Consider the following 19,836-nt stretch of genomic DNA (forward strand, 5'->3'; position numbering starts at 1 on the left):
TCGGAGATGGATAAACCGATTTTCACAAACTTAGATTCAAATGAAAGGTCTCACGATTCAAAACAAAGTTCCTGAATTTCATTTGAGTCCGACTTCCGGTTCCGACATTACAGGGTGATATGCATAAAAAATGTGAAAGTAATGTGACTCACTTTTCTCGGAGATGGCTAAACCGATTTTCTCAAACTTTGATTCAAATGAAAGGTCTTATGGTTCCATACCAAGTTCCTCAATTTCATTTGGATCTGATATCCGCTTCCGGAATTACAGGGTGATGTGCACCAAAAATGTGAAAATAATGCATAAAAAATGTGAAAATAATATCACTTACTTTTCTCGGAGATGGTTGAACTAATTTTTACAAACTTAGATTCATATAAAAGGTCTTAAGGTACCATACAAAGTTCCGGAATTTTATTTGGATCTAACTTCCGATTTCTAAATTACAAGATGATATGCATAAAAAATGAAAATAATGCTCCAAAAATGTCACTCACTTTTCTAAGAGATTGAAGTGGCAGGTCGTGTCGTCGGTTCAAGTGTGTATAATCACTTTCGCTTAGTCTTCCTTATCAAGACAGAATAGAAAAACAGGCTAGGCCTAATTGACCATGTTGCAAATGAAATAATGGTGAGCTATTTGTATGGCACCTAGGGGTATTATCATGTGCATTTGGTTTGGTATTACGCGAAAATGACATAATTTTGCAAAACATTTTTTTGAATCGATGAAATATTTTTTATCAGTGTGGGAATCGTCAGTTGCCAGAATTTTTTCCTAGATAGGTTTGTGATTATGTAGAATTTTTATGTAACGTGCATATTTGACAGTGGTTGTTTCGAAGGCTAAAAGCAAAAAAAAAAGAAACATGCATTGTTTTACCATTGCAATTTCTTGGATTATTTTATTCTGAAAATAACAGAATTAGAAGCGTGTGCTAATTCGTGCCTAGCAGGTATTGGCAAGTCACTTTCACATCAATTCTTAAAACACGATGGACAATAATACATTTCCAGACGTGTCTTATCTTGAACAAATTTGAATGTGGTGAAATCCTTAAAACAATTGTTTTGTTTGTTAGGTAATTTTTTTAAGTTGGGCCTCTCCAGACTAGGACCCAGACTTAAGGCTTAGAAAGCTACTGGAATGGTGGAATCACAGCAAAAGTTTCCCGAAATCATGTCAACTACCGGGGCAGGAGGGACAAACAGCAGCGTCAGCGGTTCGGCGCCGGAGGGCAGCAAGTCCAAGGTGAAAACGGATAAAAAAGAAGCCGGTGGTGGTAAAAGGAACAAAAAAAGCAAAAAAGATGTCCCGAAACCGTTGACGAAGGTAAACCTATTTAACCGGGAGTAGTTCGAATCTGGTGAAAATAAATACTAATTTTAGGTCGTCATTCGCCGATTACCACCGTCGATGGATGAGGAGACTTTTCGGAAGCAGATAGATCCTATTCCAGATCATGAGGATTTCTACTTTGTTTCCGGTGATTGGTCACTAGGGAAAAATGCGTCGTCCAGGGCTTACATCAGCTTCAGCAAGGCAGAGGATATTTTCCTGTTCAAGGACAAATTCGATGGTTACATTTTTGTCGATTCCAAGGGCGTGGAATTCCCGGCCGTGGTGGAGTATGCTCCGTTTCAGGAACTGCCGCGAAATCGATCTCGCAAGAAGGATGCCAAATGTGGCACCATCGAAGTTGACACCCATTTTAAAGCTTTTCAGGAAGCACTTGAACTCGAGGAGAAAGAATCAACGGGCAAGAGTAAGAGCAAGCTGGAGTATAGCTATCAGATAAAGGATGAGAAGAAAATTACATCTACGCCCTTGCTGGAGTTCATTGCTCAAAAAAGGCTAGAGAAACGCGAGGAAAAACGAAGAAAAATGGAAGAGAAGAAAAAACAGAGGAAGGAGGAACGTCAGAAGAAAAGTCAGGTGGGAAAGCCGATCACGGAAGCGATAAAAGAGGAGATTGGGAAAGAAGACGACATAGTCGTTCGAACTGTTCCGTCGCGGTTGGATCCAAATCAGATAAAAAAAGATAGCGGTAAAAGAATGAACGAAAAGATTGATTTTGGAAAAGATCCTAAAGATAAAGATAAAAAACAACGGAACAAGAAAGAAAAGGAAAAAGAACGAGTAAAGCAGGAAAAGGATGACGTAGTGGGAGGGCAGGAAAAAGCACTGAGTAGAAAACAGGAACGAGATCGTCAACGAAAAGAAAAGGATAAGGCTAGAAAACTGGAAGAAAAGGATAGAAAGCCAACTGGAGAATCATCAAACCGAGAAAAAGAGGTGCCTCCGAAAGTGGTGGAAGTGCTGGAAGTTCCGAAAGTAGTAACAGCTGACGTTCCTCGAAAGGAAGTCAAAAAATATAGCGAACGTAGAAAAGAGACTCGTGCTCGTGCTGAAACTCGTCTTGCCGAGCTGGAGGAGCGCAGTGATGTTCAGACTCCCATTACGAGCGAGCATTTCAAATCCATTGCTGTCATACCGAAAATTGACATCAAGAAAAGCGTTTTAACGCCTCATGTTGCTCCGTTTATACCAAAAGAGAAGTCCACCATCATTTTGGGTGAGTCATCTGGGGCTCTTCCACCGGCTTTTCCACAAAAATCCTCCACTGCGATGGCGGTAGCATCGCAACCAACAGAGGAATCGCTTGCAACAAAAGAATTAACACCAGCTCCCGATACAGCGGCAGCCGACAGCAGCAGTTCGGAGAGAAAACCCGATATTGATGAGAAATTGAAAGAAGCTCGTGAGGCTCGAAAAATTCGTAACAAAAATCGTCCTTCAATAGCGATCTATCAACCGAGGAAGCGTATGATTCCGGAAACAGCAGTCGACGACGATAAAATGAAGGACAAAAGCGATTCCGACCGTTCATCAGACAAAAGTGTGAAACCAAAACCAGCCACGGAGAAAGATAAACGACACAAGTTGACTAAAAAATCGTCCGATAAGGAAAGGCCAAAAGATCGACGATGCAGGAGAAAAAATTCCAGTGATTTAGAAGGAGACAGAGACAGGAAAGAGCCTTCTCGTAAAAATTCCCGCGAAGAACCAGCCCCACCGGCGGAACCGGCACCAATTACGGCGTCTGAAGAAAAATCCGCCGGACAAAGCGTGAGTGAGGCTGTCGAAGCACTGGATGGAATCGATTTGAACAGTTAAATAACCGAATACTTTACTGATCAAATAAACGTTGAACTGCAAGTGCAAATTGTGTTATTTCTAGTCCGAAACACCTCCGTGCCCTGGAACGAGAACACAATGAATACCGTTTATTGAATAATGGTTTATATGAAGCTTATGTTTTCTTTGCGTCCTGTTTGATCTACTACTGGAATCCTGCAAAATTTTGGACCTTCATCAACTTTGTACTATAGATTCTCGTGAATTGTTTGCTAGATTCTTCGGTTTAGCCTCATCGAAAGTCCGGTTTAGTCTCGCGGTTTATAAATATTGGATTTTGGGTTGATTACTTCATGGTGACTTGGTACATGAACTAATGAATGTATTTCCACGTCCCAAATTTGGAGTAGTAGTTTAAAGTTGAAACTACACCACTGTGTAGATAAATTGGGTGTAATGAGGTTTTTTTTTTATTATTCAAGAAGTGTCCGGTTTAGCCCCGCAGTTTCTGAAATGTTGGGTTTTCGGTTAGTCATTTCATCGCGACTTTTTACGGAAACTAATGGATATTTTTCCAAATCACAAGTTGGATAGTGTAGCTGAAGGTTGAAGCTATACAACGGTATAAACAACTTGGGTAGAAACCTAGCTGTCATGGACTGTGTTGGTGATTGCCGAAAATTTGGCAGAAGCTGCTCGATATTTATCAATATTGTATACGACATTTTCAATCCGGTAGAAGATGCTACAAGAACTCAAGTGCATGAACCGCAAGAGAATTTTTCTACATTTCTTCGCTCCACTTCATACTCTGAGTATTTCACGGCTCTTAAAAAAATTTACAGTATGATAATGATCGTTGCTGTGTGGAATTTCCCAAGAGAAAACCGCAAGTTGACAATTATCGCAGAAAATCGAATCGATGATTCAACTGGATGATTCTCATACTAGGTTGCAATTTTTCAAAACCCTTGTGTGGAGCATTCACAGACTTTTTCATAGACACAACTTATACAAAGGTTATATGCACATAGAATAAGCGGCAATAGTAAAATGATTCTATCGCAATTATCAACTGCCCATATGGAATCGGATCGCGGAACGAGAATAAGAGAAGAACCCCACAGCAGCGTACTAACCTTTGATTCTCAGAAATGTCATCGAGAGAAATTCGCTCTCGCACTGGTGTCTATTCTATGTTAAATGAACCATGCCGGGTTTTTGTTGTTGCGATGATATCCGTCTCTCTTTGATGGCACTGATTCAATCGTGTGAAGAGTTGCTAGTCAGCGTTCTTTGATACAATAAAAGCCATCCTTGGTCATGGAAAGTTGTTTTTCAATTTCCCAAAAGCGTGCGGCTTGGCCCCAGTCTCCTCTAATTTTGTTTAAGATGTACCCAATTTTCCGATGCCCGGAGGACCGAATGTCATACACCAATCGATTCAGCTCGACGAACTGAGCAAATGTCCGTATGTGTGTGTCTGTATGTGTGTTGTCAACAAAGAGGTCGAGATCTCAGAGATGGCTGGACCGATTTTGATCAAACTAGTCGCAAATGAAAGGTCTCCCCGTCACACAGAACACAATAGATTGTTAAAAGCCGTCCATTTTCAACGGAGACATTTAACATTTTTGTGTAAGCGTCTTTTCCCTCTATTCCAGCAGTAGGAGTTTTGTGCATTGTATGTACATTGTATGCTTGGGAGCAACGTGAAACACGATTTTTATAAAAACTATGTACAGCATCCTTTTTCATGACATTATGCCTCGGACCGAATTTAGCAAGGTTCGTTTTTGGCAACATAATCATTCGAATATGACATATGTAAAATAGATGATGGCAGCATTTTCCAGTTGAAAGCAATTCCATAATTATATTGATTTAAACTACTTACAGTAATAAATGTTGAAAGAACATAACACCCATATACCATTCGAATCAGTTCGTCGAGATTAGTAAATGCGTGTGTGACAAATAATTTCACTCAATTTTCTCGAAGATGACTCAACCGTTTTCTACAAACTCAGATTCATATGAAAAGTCGTATGCTCCTAAACAAGGTTCCTGAATTACGTTTGGATCCGATTTCTGGTTCCGGAACTACAGGATGGTATGTGAAATTAAATTAAAATTGTGTATCCATTTTTCTCATAGATGGCTGAACCGATCTACGATTCAAATGAAAAGTTTTAAGATCCTATAAAACATCTTGCTTTTCAGTCAGATCCAACTTCCGGTGTAGGGGATACAGGATGATTAGTATAAAAATGTCTATTTCACATAAATTAATCAGGTTTATCGGGTTTACAGATTTGGATAAGAATTAGTTTCTACGTTTTGTTCTTGGAATCGCAATAATCATTTTTTCTCACGAGATTCCTTAATTTCGTAACAAAATATCTTGATGTGTTCATCGTATGCGCTGTCTTACGAATACTCCAGTTTTTTTTGGCAAAACAATTAAAATTCTCATTCTCTCGGATTTAGTTGCATCTTTCGCATGAAATTTTGGTTTCAATTCGGTAAGATAACCGGAAGGCAAATTTGGTTCATTCTAAAAAGGCAATCGATATTTTAAAATTTTAGAAATAACAGATCGGCTGAAAAGTTCGTATCGTTTCTATGAGAGGGCGCCACTAGAATTAAATCCATACCATTTTCAGTTAGTACCAACCTTCAAAAGATACGTGTATAAATTTGACAGCTGTCTGATTATTAGTTTGTGAGATATTGCATTTTGAGTGAAGCTACTTTTGTTATTGTGAAAAAAATGGAAAAAAAGGAATTTCGTGTGTTGATGAAACACTACTTTTTGATGAAAAAAAGTGCCGCCGATACCAAAAAATGGCTTGATGAGTGTTATCCAGACTCTGCACCGGGCGAAGCAACAATTCGTAAGTGGTTTGCAAAATTTCGTACTGGTCATATGAGCACCGAAGACGATGAACGCAGTGAACATCCAAAAGAGGCTGTTACCGATGAAAACGTGAAAAAAAATCCATAAAATGATTTTCAATGACCGTAAAGTGAAGTTGATCGAGATAGCTGACACCCTAGAGATATCAAAGGAACGTGTTGGACATATTATTCACGAATATTTGGATATGAGAAAGCTTTGTGCCGATCAAAAACAACAACGAATTGATGATTCTGAGCAGTGTTTGGAGCTGTTATATCGAAATAAAACCGATTTTTTACCTCGATATATAACAATGGACGAAACATGGCTCCATCACTTCACTCCGGAGTCCAATCGACAGTCAGCTGAGTGGACTGCACGCGATGAACCGAACTCAAAGCGTGGCAAGACTCAACAATCGGCCGGTAAGGTTATGGCGTCTGTATTTTGGGATTCGCATGGTATAATTTTCATCGACTACTTTGAAAAGGGAAAAACCATCAACAGTGACTATTATATAGCGTTATTAGAGCGTTTGAAGGACGAAATTTAAAAAAAAAACGGCCTCATTTGAAGAAGAAAAAAGTTTTGTTTCATCAAGACAATGCACCGTGTCACAAGTCGATGAAAACCATGCTGAAATTGAACGAATTGGGCTTCGAATTGCTCCCTCATCCACCGTATTCTCCAGATTTGGCCCCCAGTGACTTTTTCCTGTTCTAAGACCTCAAGAGAATGCTCGCTGGTAAAAAATTTAGAAGCAATGAAGAGGTAATCGCTGAAACTGAGGCCTATTTTGAGGCAAAGGACAAATCGTACTACAAAAATGGTATCGAAAAGTTGGAAGATCGCTATAATCGCTGTATCGCCTCTGATGGCAATTATGTTGAATAATAAAAACAGATTTTGGCAAAAAAAATGTGTGTTTCTATTGAACGATACGAACTTTTCAGCCGAACTGTTAAGTAAATGTAAGTAAATGTAGGAATTCCTTCTGTATAATCGCTGAATATCAATGACAACACATATTGTCATCTTTGTCATCAGTCTCAGGGGATTCAGAATCTATGATCACTATTGCATCTGCAGAATTTTCCCTCACAGCTGGATAGTGAAAATTGCATCATTTCGCAACTTTTTCAAAACTTTATGTTAACACTATTTTAATACTCACGTAAATCATTTGCCCCAATTTTACTCTCTTTCTGCCTACATGGTGCACACAAAACATCATTTGAAGGGAAGAAGAAACGACGCAATAAATGTTTTCGATTTTTGCTAACATGAGTCTTAAAGTCAAATGGATTGAAGCAACGATTTTTGAATTCATTTTCACACCGCAATCTTCCCTCCCGTGGTTGATGGGCTTGACGGTATTGCAAACATCATCAGATACAATCAATTTGCGTTACAATTTGATAAAGATATGTGTTACAGTTTTTAGCTTCCTTATTGAATTATGAATAAGATATGGAACGACTTGAATAAGATTTTGAGGGGGTTGGAAAGGCAGGTAGGGCTTAACTGAGCTCTGTTTTATGTTTCATTTTCATACTACCGGCCCTTATGACCAGTGTGGAGCGGAAATTAAGTGGAATGAACATATCCTAATTTGGTTTGACACGATGGCAGCAGGAGAACGGTAAATCCATCCATATGTACCATAGAATATAGTGGAATGAGATGTAATCACAGACTAACAGACATGACAGTATGAGTAAATTCTTATGAAAACAATTTTTCGAGATGCACTAGTTCCACCTATATTGTACTGCACGAACTATTTACTATCGGTACACCCCTTGTGTTACGTAAAAGTTTTTTTACTAGTTGGTTTCCCCTCGTTTGTCAACACTGATCAGCTGCTTGCAGGGATGCCTGATTTCATCAAAATTTTTGAAAATGAATCGTCACAATAAATTACGTTGATAATATATTTAATTTTTTCGCGATGTTGGAAGGTAACCATTTATTTGACTCAACGTTGTTCATCTATACTATTTTTTATTGTGTTGGTAGTTTTCACCCGAAATTAAGTGGCGGCAGACCAGAAGCAAGTGAATATTGTAACAAAACGGGTTCGATTTTGTATTGCGTTGGAGGATGAGAAGTAGGCATAATTCTGTATATAGTTTTGGCAATATGTATTAAATCTGTATCCTGCATGAAATTCGCATGGACGTATACAAATCAATACAATACAGGTAATTCTGCATGAATGGCAACTCTGTTGGTAAATGAAAAAAATAAACACAGCATAGATGACAGACAGGATGTTTTTGATAGGGTAACGTGGCGCCATCATGACACATGTGAGTACTGTCCCAAATAAAGGAATATTCGAAATGACCGTTAAAATGATTGAAGAATCCAATTTGAGTGTCCTGTCTGTTAGTCTGTGATGTAATATTGTGAAATAGAATAAAATAATATAGACTGAACATGTGAGCAAACCATCGATCCGCTGCGTCGTGCGAACTTTCAAGTTTGGATAATTACTTAAAAAATGGGCTGCTTAGAATGCTATTGATTAACTTTGAGAGCTGCTTAAGCCAAATCAGTCCCTTTTATCCGAACTTTTGGTTAGTTGGGTAATAACAATAATTATAACATTATTACATTACTATTACAATTATTACCATTGCATTCCATACATACCATTACAAGAACCACATACCACAATTTACATATTCACAAAACCAGATCTACGACCATTGTCATTACAAAAACAACAACTAAACTACAAAACACAACCACACATTATAAGGAGAATTTTATACAATCTATTTTAATCAGCACAAAAAAAAACAATGACCGATTGGGCACCATAGCCTAGGAACGTCTGTGTGTTGATTTAAAACAGAAGCTCATAGAAGCAAATTTTATCAAGGGTCCAGTGTAGAACTGAAGCACCGCAATCTCAACTATAACGTTGAAAACAATAAACTGTCAAAACTAGGATTCGATCAGTGGCGCGACATGTGTCGACAAGTTAAGCCCGTATTCGAGGGAATTGCGCTGCGGTCGTTATTGAAAAAATCACTGCTCCGAAAGTATTAAACTTTCCACTCTGAAACTTTGCCAAGATTGAGTTAAACCCCTGAGCTAAGGAAAAGACGCACATTTCTTGTCTTGGATGAATTTTTGTATCTTCATTACACTCTTAGAAAAAATGAAATTTACGCTTGACGTAAATTCAAGCATGCCGTAATTTCTGCAGTGGTGACACAATATTACATCTATTAACATGTAAAAATAAATTTTGCGTCTATATCGATGCAAGCTTCAGCTAAATTAACTGTGAAGTTTATGACACAGACTAACAGACATGACAGTATGAGTAAATTCTTATAAAAATAATGTTTCGTGATGCACTAGTTCCACCTATATTGTACTGCGCGAACTATTTACTATCTGTACACCCCTTGTGTTATGTACAAGTTTTTTTACTAGTTGGTTTCCCCTCGTTTGTCAACACCGATCAGCTGCTTGCAGGGATGCCTGATTTCATCCAAATATTTGAAAATGAATAGTCGCAATAAATTATTGGATTATGTTGATAATATATTCAACTTTTTCGCGATGTTGGAAGGTAACCATTTATTTGACTCAGCGTTGTTCATCTAGACTATTTTTTATTGTGTTGGTAGTTTTCACCCGAAATTAAGTGGCGGCAGACCAGAAGCAAGTAAATATTGTAACAAAACGGGTTCGATTTTGTATTGCGTTGGAGGATGAGAAGTAGGCACAATTATGTATATAGTTTTGGCAATATGTATTAAATCTGTATCCTGTATGAAATTCGCATGGACGTATACAAAACAATACATTACAGGTAATTTTGTATAATTGGCAACTCTGTTGTTAAATGAAAAAAATAAACACAGTCTAGATGACAGACAGGATGTTTTTAATAGGGTAACGTGGCGCCATCATGACACATGTGAGCACTGTCCCAAATAAAGGAATATTCGAAATGACCATTAAAATGATTGAAGAATCTAATTTGAGTGTCCTGTCTTTTAGTCTGTGTTTATGATATGACTTATCTTTAAATGCTTTGAATTATGAATGTAAGTGAATCGCGACGCTCCTTTTATGTGCATCTATAAAGATGTAAATTTTTCTAAGTGTGTAGATTTTACAGTATAGGCTGTTGAAAAAACTCTCTTTTTTGAAAACGCGAAACTTCAAAAAAAATCATATCTAAAAAATTCCACGTATCATATTGAAATAAAGAAATACGTGTCGAATATTTTCGAGTTCTTTACTGAAAAAAATAGTTATATGGAAAAAAATTGGGTGGCTGATTTTGCGTGGAATGCCCCATATATATTTCTTGAATGCACTTGATTATTTCTTTTCTTTTTGAAGTGAATATAGCACCCAAAATTGTGTTGTGATGTGAATACTGCACCCAAAATAGTGTCGAATGCGGTGACATCTGCAAGTATTCGCCACACTGAATGAACAGATGTAACCGCGGTCGATACTATTTTGGGTGCTACATTCACTCCACGCTAAATGTTTGTTTTGCTGTTGAACAGGTTTTACTCCGACTGAATTATCGTGTGATTTAAACTGCGAGGGAATAAAGTTGTATTTAACACTTGGGGAAATGTTGTAGTTGGAATAATTCCATATAATAGGGAGGAGAATTTTACTATCGTTCCGGAACGTAGTGGAACGTTTTGAAAGATCGCGATGAATAGTCGAGTAGGTGGCAGTAGTGAGCTCTTTGCTTCCAACGTATAGTAAATTTAAAATTTACCTAGGGTTTTGGAACATTTTTTTCGAGTCTGTTGTGTCTGTTATCGGTGGTATAGTGAAGTGAACAAAAAGAATATTCAAAATTAGCAAGTCTAGAGCACAAATAAAAGCGCTGATTGCACGACTAAGGTCAATCGTTATTGACTTTGAACGTTATCGCTTTCTACATTCGTTACTTGAAAACTTAGAAAATTTGCTAAGGGAGCAAATGCACATCGACCTAAAGAAAATTACTGAGATACAGTTCAATAAAGCAAATAATGAAATTTACATTCAATTCGTCTCTTATAGCGGGGCAAGTATTTTCACATCTAGCAACAACAATAAACATTATGTAGTGCATGAAAACAATTTGTAAGATAGTGTAATCGAAGTGCGCGTGCAGAGACTGGAGCGAAATTCATTAGAAACAGTCTGTCTCCACCAATTCCATCTTATGTGCCTTGAATTCAACGAAAGGTGATCATGTTGATCGCTGGTCACGTATGACAGACAGACAGAGAAAAAAACAATCAAACACTCTCATCAACTGAACTAAGTATAAACTAACCTATAACAGCATGTACATATTCGAGCATTTTCTAAAGATGATAGAATTTGGTGACAAATTTGCACAGAAATGATCGAGTGTTTCTTTCTTAGTAATTGACGGTTTGTACTTTGTGTTCATTAAAACTATTATTTGTCCGATGAATTATGTTAACAATTAAACAAATAAATATATACTTGATGAGATTAGTTCTGTCTTTCCGCCAACTGTTTCAACTGACGAAGTACAGTTTCTAATAGTTTCTTCTTGTCTCTTTCCGATTTGGACTTCATTAGCGAGAGCATCGATTTTTTATCTGCCTCGCGAAGCTTTTCTAGCACGACGATGATCGTGGACGGCTGTACCAGTGAGTATCGGTTTTCATCCTTTCCGAAATCGTGCAAATATGCGCTCCAATCCTCCGAGATCAGTAGATCCAATAGCTGACGAATTTCTGCAAAATACTTGGACAAATCACCTTCTCTTAGACCTGGCACCGGATCCGAAGCGGCAAACAGTTCAAATTGCATCAGATCCAAATTGATTTGATCCAATGCCCCACCGGAAATCTGTTTGATTTCATCGGATAGGATCAACTTATAGATGCGGGTGGCCACATGTTCGCAGGCTTTCCGGCAAGCGGCCTGCGCAACGCCCGGTAGGATGTAGGAGAAACTTTGGAATGTACTCTGCAAAAATGCAATCATATCCGTTACGAACGGTGACGCGTGGCCATAGCTTTCCGGTAGCAACCAATCGTAACCTTCCAATTCTTCGAAAAATTCATCCAGTTTGCAGCACAGTTTTGTGGATACTTGTTGTTCGGCTTCCGAACGGGCAACCTGTCAAATAATCAACAAATTAAAAAAAAAAACACTCGAACCTGTAAAAGCTATGAAGTCTTTACCTGAAACATTGCAGATGGAGTCTGCGTCAAACTTTGGCTTGTGCCAGTCATTTTACAAACAAAACTATCCAGAAATGGTCCAGCTTTTTCGAGATACTGCGTGTCAATTATGATTTGAATAACCTGCATCAATGCTAGGCTGGGACTTCGGAATACTGCCGAAAGACATCCACTGAAACTGCGAGTTAAAAGCAAATTTGCCGCTTTTCGCACCATCGCGGCTATCTCGTTCGGTGAAAGAGTGAGTTCTTCGGAGAACTTCATGCAGGCATACATGAATTCCATTGCCTGGTGGTATACTTCCGGAACCATTCGCGAAAAGGGAAACTTTTTCGGGAACGGCTGAGCTTCCAACTGCTCCGAATGAAAAGGAAAGCGTTCCAACACAGCATCATACTCTTCCTGAGTATGGGCTTCCAGCGGAAGAAAATCGCTTTTGTCGAGAATGTCACGGAACTCGTTTACCCATCTTTGTAGCAGCACTTCATTGTAATGATCACGCATCTCGAGCAAAAGGTCCCACAACTGGGAAACGGTGTAACCGTAGTTCTTAAGAGTTGTGATGCTAAGCATAATTAAATTTTTTATGCGAAGTAAAATATTTGGATCGGTACAGGACGAAGAGGACATACTGAGTACATTGACGGCACGCGTCAAAGACGAAGACCACAAGTCATCCAAATACGTTTGAGTGACTATTTCTCCACCGGTGTTCATCACATGATCTTCAACTACGAAAAACCCAACGATAGAATAAATGTATGTCTTGTAAGCTTCCAGATTATCATGCATCGTTTGGGGGGCTTGCAAAACTAGTTTCGCCTGATCTCTCCTTTGTTTGCGATAATCCTTTTCAAAGTATTCTTTGTCGTTGAGCACCGTATAAATATGTAAGCATCGATAAATGGGAGAAAAATCTATCAGATCCTGAGCGTTTACATCCTCGTCGTCGTCAACGCAATCCCCATTCATAGACATCTGTTTGTACTCGGCAATTATAGTGTCCAAATCTCTTTTCTGTAGTTCCTTGGTATGTTTCATAGCAATCTCTCCAATCCTAGGTGAAAACTTTCTTATATTTTCCAAAAACTCTCGAAAATCTTCCTCGGACGATTTTTTTATATTCTCCTTCAACTTCGGTATTGTTTCTCTCATCTGCTGCGAAAATCTGTAGCCCGAAACTTTCGGCAGATATTCGTTCTCCAACAATTCCAAGGTTTTCAAAGCCGGATAGTAGCGCTTTTCCTTAACCTGTCTCAGTAGTTTTGAGTAGCATTCCAGAACTGGTAGACAGCTCGATAGACCTTCAATAGCACCAGCAATGTTCCCTTCCACCTTGCGTGCTTCGACCAGATCATTTCCTTTGGCAATAACGCCGGCCGACGCTTTCGTAAGTGCATCATCCAATGTTTGCACTTCCTGATTTAAACCTTGCGCCTGTGATTTCACCAACAATAGCTCTCTTATCGAATCGATGAATCCTTGATAGTACAGATTACAAATTCGTTCAATGTCCTTGTCATGAGACCTAATTCTGGATTCAAGCTGCTCGGAAACTTGGTCGTGGCTGTTTCCTTCGAGGATAGTACGAAAAGTGGGTCCCCAGTAGTCGTCTACTGCTTCGATATCTTGCATCGAAATCCCGGCCATCGCAGCTCAGTTGAATAGTAATTTTTCTTTTTATGTATGGAAAATGTTGCGTTTATAGATGTTTATTTCACTAGAAATCATGAAAAAAATACTTTTCACAGATTTTATTAAGACATTAAAGTAAATAAATTGATGACAGCTTTCAACAGTGATGCCATATCTTAGTGAATACAAAAATTCTAGTGCAACAGTAGAATATCACTTTGCCGTTCGATTTTGACACCTGTTTTCGCCGAGATCAATTAAGTTTTAAGTGTGTATAAATTTTAATCCCCAAGCTTTTCGGATATAGGGTAACAGAGGTATTTTCATTCGGAACTAATAAATTAACAGTTCATCCTAGAATTCAGACGTAAACTGTTGAAAACTGATGGAAACTAACAAAAAGGCATACCTTATTAAGAATCGATCATTACTCTAGCTGTTTATTTATTTTATATAGTTGTACTAGCTCAGTTGATTTTAATTAAATCCACGAGAAGAATGCTTTTCCGATCTCTATGAGTTTAAAAACGAATAGTGTATAAAACTTGATCCATCATTTCCAGGCCCGGTTGAAAAGTCATTTTTCCAATAAGGTACTAGTTTTTCTATTCGAGAAACTGAAAAATTACTGGACTCGAAGATTTTCAACCCTGGTGACTCAATGTATACCGCTAAACTGACGCAAAGTTTACAATACTTATATAACACTGTAAGGTACAATTACAGATCACAATTATAGATTCAAAATCCTGTGTAAATTTTAAATTTGCTATACGTTGGAAACAAAGAGCTCATTACTGCCACCTACTCGACTATTCGCCGCGATCTTCCTGTTATATAAATTTACCAACTCCAGCAATATGAACATTTCTGTGAAATCAATCGGAAAAAAACTAGGATAAACTTTTGATTTTGATCAACAGCAAAACAAAAATGTAATGTGAAGTGGATGTAGTACCCAAAATAGTGTCGCGATGTGTGTCGATCGTGGTAATTTCTGCAAGCTTTAACCAAACTGATTGTGCTAATTTCACATACAGTTCGTAAAGGAGCCTGAATATCTGTTTTCTGTGGTACAATATCATTCCTGACGTCTTTGACGTAAACCTTGCTGCAATATCTTTAGAATGGTACATAGATTGTGTAAACTTTGCATCTGCTTGATGAGCAGAAAAAAATGTTAAGTAAGGTTATGTAGAAAAATTTCTTAACTTGTTTCTCATACTATATTTTCCAAGAGTATTAGATTAGCAGGTTGTGTAGGCGGCCGTGTGTACGAGTTTGTGCAAACTCACAAAACTATTCCATGTATAATCACACCATATTCATGAACGTTTGACGATTTCTAGTATAATTAGTTTATGATATTCGTTTAAGCGGGTTGTCCGACAATTTCGATGTGAACATTCCATAATGTCACATAAACCAATGAGAGTTCTTTGTTTACTTTCTCTTCTGTTAAAAACTGTTTTCACGATTATTCACAAAATATTCGTGCAGAATAAATGCAATAATTTGGTTTTCTCTTACAGTATCAGATATGTAACGAATAATAACGCAGATATAGTCGAAAGAGGAAGTAAATAAAGAAAATATGTCGATGGCTTTTAGGCCCTTTCGAGCTGTTTACGTCGATTTGTCTTCAATTTTTTGGAACTCCGCATCCCTTTAGGGTTATTTATAGGAAAATTAGTAATGTGTTTTTTAATGGTTACTAGAGTGCCTATAATCAGAGTGACGACATCACAGACTAACAGACAGGACACTCAAATTAGATTCTTCAATCATTTTAACGGTCATTTCGAATATTCCTTTATTTGGGACAGTACTCACATGTGTCATGATGGCGCCACGTTACCCTATCAAAAACATCCTGTCTGTCATCTAGACTGTGTTTATTTTTTTCATTTACCAACCGAGCTGCCATTCATACAGAATTACCTGTAATGTATTGATTTGTATACCTCCATGCGAATTTCATGCAGGATACAGATTAATTACATATTGCCAAAACCATATACAGAATTGTGCCTACTTCTCATCCTACAACTCAATACAAAATCGAACCCGTTTTGTTACAATATTTACTTGCTTCTGGTCTGCCGTCACTTAATTTCGGGTGAAAATTACCAACACAATCAAAAATAGTCTAGATGAACAACGTTGAGTAAAATAAATGTTTACCTTCCAACATCGCTAAAAAAGTTGAATATATTATCAACGAAATCCAATAATTTATTGTGACGATTCATTTTCAAATATTTTGATGAAATCAGGCATCACTGCAAGCAGCTGATCGGTGTTGACAAACGAGGGGAAACCAACTAGTAAAAAAAACTTTTACATAACACAAGGGGTGTACAGATAGAAAATAGTTCGCGCAGTACAATATAGGTGGAACTAGTGCATCACGAAAAATTATTTTTATAAGAATTTACTCATACTGTCATGTCTGTTAGTCTGTGGTAAAGACATTCTTAATTTGTATGGACAATTCATCGTTACTGCCCATACATGTTAAATGAATATGACATTACCTGGTAGTAATTAAATTACTATTCCTCGTCCTTTTCACATACCAAACTCACAAGCAGCCCTTACACGTGACAATCAAGCGTTTGGTGCTTCAAATATTGCAAATGAACATTGAAATATTGAGAGATGAGTCCATTACACATATTTGACAGTTTCCTGACTGGAGAGAAAGTATTGTCGGATTGATGAGCAGTTTTGATTTTTCGACAATATTTTCGTCAATCCAATGAAGTTTCCATTACACGATCAAAAGTATTGTCAATAATCCTTGTATTGACAATAATATTGTCTCGTGTAAAGCAGCCCTTAAGCAGCCCTTACACGTGACAATATTATTGTCAATCCAAAGTATTGTCAATACCGTCAATCCAATTGACTTGGTAACTTGAGTCCGCATTTTTCGAACAAATCAAGCGTTTGAAGCTTCAAATATTGCAACGGAACATTGAAACATTGAGAGAAGAGTTCATTGCACATATTTGATAGTTTCTTGATTTGGTTCTTGGTTTTGATTTTTTGACAATATTTTCGTCAATCCAATGAAGTTTCCATTACACGATCAAAAGTATTGTCAATACTCCTTGTATTGACAATAATATTGTCTCGTGTAAAGCTGCCCTTAAGCGGCCCTCACACGAGACAATATTATTGTCAATACAAGGAGTATTGACAATACTTTTGATCGTGTAATGGAGACTTCATTGGATTGACGAAAATATTGTCAAAAAAATCAAAACTGCTCATCAATCCAACAATACTTTCTCTCCAGAGAGAAACTGTTAAATATGTGCAATAATCTCTTCTCTCTATATTTTAATATTTATTTGCAATATTTGAAGCTCCAAACGCTTGATTTTCTCGAAAAATGCGGACTCAAGTTACCAAGCCAATTGGATTGACAGTATTGACAATACTTTGGATTGACAATAATATTGTCACGTGTAAGGGCCGCTTAAGGGTCGCCACAAAAAAAATCTTTTTCATCATTTCGATCGCATTTATAAATTTGACCTGGCATCCCTGCACACAACTTTTCAAAAAAAATATGACCTTTGGAGTGTAAAATCGACTTGAGTCAAATCTTATCAAGACAAACAGTACAATAAATGAAAAAAAGATATACTTATGCCCAGATCGCCACATCATGGCTACACCGGAGCACTTGCTGATCGAACAATTCGGAACTGTTCGTCGAATAACCATACACAATCCTCGCAAGAAAAATGCTATCAACTTGCAGGCCTATGGCGATTTAGCGGACCAGTTGAACTCGGCCGACATAGATGACGGTGTCACGGTGCTCGTCTTGACTGGTTCTGGTGATTTCTACAGTTCTGGGAACGATATCAGTGCATTGTTAACTGACGAACGACCGGTGGAACAACGACTGGAATCCTCCCATGGCACGTTGGCTCGAATGGTGAAGGCGTTTTATTCCTTCAGTAAACTGCTCATAGGAGTTATTAATGGGCCCGCGATTGGCATTGCTGGTACTACGGCTGTTCTCTGTGATGTTTTATATATGGAAGAAACGGTAAGGAATGCTATTTTATTTATATTGTGTTTTCAAAGGTCATTATTTTAGGCTTACTTCTACACTCCATTCACTGCCCTGGGCTTATGCGCCGAAGGTTGCTCTTCGTACACGTTTCCAAAACTAATGGGGACAAGTAAGGCATCGGAGATGCTGCTGCTCAACCATAGAATGAGTGCACAGGAAGCATTGCAATTTAATGTAGTTGCGGAACTTTTCAAACGGCAGGAATTTGAATCGAAGCTTTGGCCACGGATTTTACAGTACGGAGAATTACCTGTGGGATCTGTGAAAGCTACTAAACAGTTGATGAAAAAATTTGATCTTGATCAACTTGAACAAGCCAACAAACGGGAATTGGAAGCTCTGGCAAAGCGTTGGCAAACGGAAGAAGCTATGCTGGCCGTTATGAATTTTATGACCAGGAAAAGTAAAATGTGATAAGACCATTTTCATTGTAAAGCAAAATAAATGCTAACGGCATGTTTCTTTTGTTATAAATACAACATTTTACTATTGAAAACAATTCTATATATTAATTAACTAATTTTTTAGCGAATACAAAGAACATACCCTTATAATTCTTCGGTTTCCCGCATTGATGGACTTTTAGCCGGTGTAGAAATTAAGCCCAGCAGTTGACAGTCAGCTTCCAACAGAGTCAAATCTTTATCCGATCCCAAAAATCTCGTTGAGAGTTCCAAATCTCGTATGCGTAGACGTACTCGTGCACCTCGAACGTATTGTCTAGAAATCATGAAAAAAAAAAACAAATGAAGTGTATTTATCTTTTCCAGATTTCATAAATGTTACTCTGCATTCTTGGTTGGTCGGGTACAAACACAATGGAACTTCCATCCAAAATCAATATACAAGTCGTCTTCAACTATGTGGAATATTTTGCCGCTGACAATTTTGTTCTCCGGATCTCCAAGCTAAAATTCAAATACATTCAAACAATATTTTTCCAACTAGTAAAAAACCATTCTTACATCAATAAATTTGGAGTTCCTCAACAAGGAAGCGAAGGTTTTCGATGGTTTAGTGGTTTCGCTATCAGCTGTAGGCAAGGAATGTTTTTCAAATGCCCTAGCAAATCCTCCAAGACGGGATTCAACTTCCCGTGATTGCACTCCACCGGAATCCGAAGATTCTGAATTACTGTAGGATCGCAACGAGTAGCCCACGATACAACGCGTGGCGGCAATCGACACTGTTGCTTGCTTTACCCAGGCGAGTTTTAGAAAATTTGACATTTTATATTTCTAAACATATAACTTTCTATGTAGAATTTCAGGAAAATGTAAAATAAACCGGCCTTTGTAAGTTTACATCCAATTAATCATAATAAAATAAATAGTTCTTTTTTGATAGTAATGTCAAAATTACTAAAAATGGGAATGATGAAAAAGGTCGAATTACAAAAAGTCGAACCAGAAGGGGATAATGAAACATTGCGTACTCAACATAGAAGAATTGTTCAAGGTTCGTTTTATTTTAATTTCAACTTACCTAATTCTTTTTTATGACAATGTACATACCTACACTCATATAAAAATTTACGTTCGTCATATTCAATATTTTACGTGACGAAAATTAATGTTATGCGACCATCTCCTGAAATAAATAAAATCATCACATAAGGTTTAGTGTGTTTAAGGTGTGAAGAATTCGATTGTAAGAATGGTGAACAGTGAATCCTTGAAGCATAAGCTTAGTTTGAAAATTTGCGGATTTAATTCTAATTACAATTATTTTATAGCGAAACCCTTTCAAACTATCCCAAGTAACATTTTTAATATTAATAAATACTTGTAGCTGTCTTCAATGCTACATAATAAATCTTGCATTAAAACTATAAACTCCACGAAAGTCTACTGAAAAC

General features: G+C 37.6%; 4 protein-coding genes across 4 annotated transcripts; 2 read left to right on the forward strand and 2 right to left on the reverse strand.

Moving 5' to 3' along the window:
* The first annotated feature begins 827 nt into the window (after nt 1-827).
* On the forward strand, nt 828-3,220 carry LOC131437360 (regulator of nonsense transcripts 3B). The gene is made up of 3 exons (XM_058606639.1): nt 828-956; nt 1,083-1,333; nt 1,391-3,220. The coding sequence occupies exons 2-3, from the start codon at nt 1,148-1,150 to the stop codon at nt 3,176-3,178; spliced, it is 1,974 nt and encodes a 657-aa protein (XP_058462622.1). The 5' UTR covers nt 828-956; nt 1,083-1,147; the 3' UTR covers nt 3,179-3,220.
* An 8,259-nt stretch (nt 3,221-11,479) lies between these two features.
* Nucleotides 11,480-14,025, reverse strand: LOC131437310 (exocyst complex component 6). Its single transcript, XM_058606578.1, has 2 exons — nt 12,248-14,025; nt 11,480-12,182 (listed from the first exon to the last, which is right to left on the reverse strand). Exons 1-2 carry the CDS (start codon nt 13,895-13,897, stop codon nt 11,547-11,549), a joined length of 2,286 nt encoding a protein of 761 aa, XP_058462561.1. The 5' UTR covers nt 13,898-14,025; the 3' UTR covers nt 11,480-11,546.
* A 3,412-nt stretch (nt 14,026-17,437) lies between these two features.
* LOC131437947 (enoyl-CoA delta isomerase 2) lies at nt 17,438-18,477 on the forward strand. The gene is made up of 2 exons (XM_058607640.1): nt 17,438-17,951; nt 18,003-18,477. Exons 1-2 carry the CDS (start codon nt 17,562-17,564, stop codon nt 18,390-18,392), a joined length of 780 nt encoding a protein of 259 aa, XP_058463623.1. The 5' UTR covers nt 17,438-17,561; the 3' UTR covers nt 18,393-18,477.
* LOC131437948 (small ribosomal subunit protein bS1m) lies at nt 18,477-19,324 on the reverse strand. The gene is made up of 3 exons (XM_058607641.1): nt 18,944-19,324; nt 18,765-18,886; nt 18,477-18,698 (listed from the first exon to the last, which is right to left on the reverse strand). The coding sequence occupies exons 1-3, from the start codon at nt 19,205-19,207 to the stop codon at nt 18,527-18,529; spliced, it is 558 nt and encodes a 185-aa protein (XP_058463624.1). The 5' UTR covers nt 19,208-19,324; the 3' UTR covers nt 18,477-18,526.
* Between the last annotated feature and the right edge of the window lie 512 nt (nt 19,325-19,836).

Source organism: Malaya genurostris, chromosome 3 (assembly GCF_030247185.1).
Source record: "Malaya genurostris strain Urasoe2022 chromosome 3, Malgen_1.1, whole genome shotgun sequence".
NCBI lineage: Eukaryota > Metazoa > Arthropoda > Insecta > Diptera > Culicidae > Malaya > Malaya genurostris.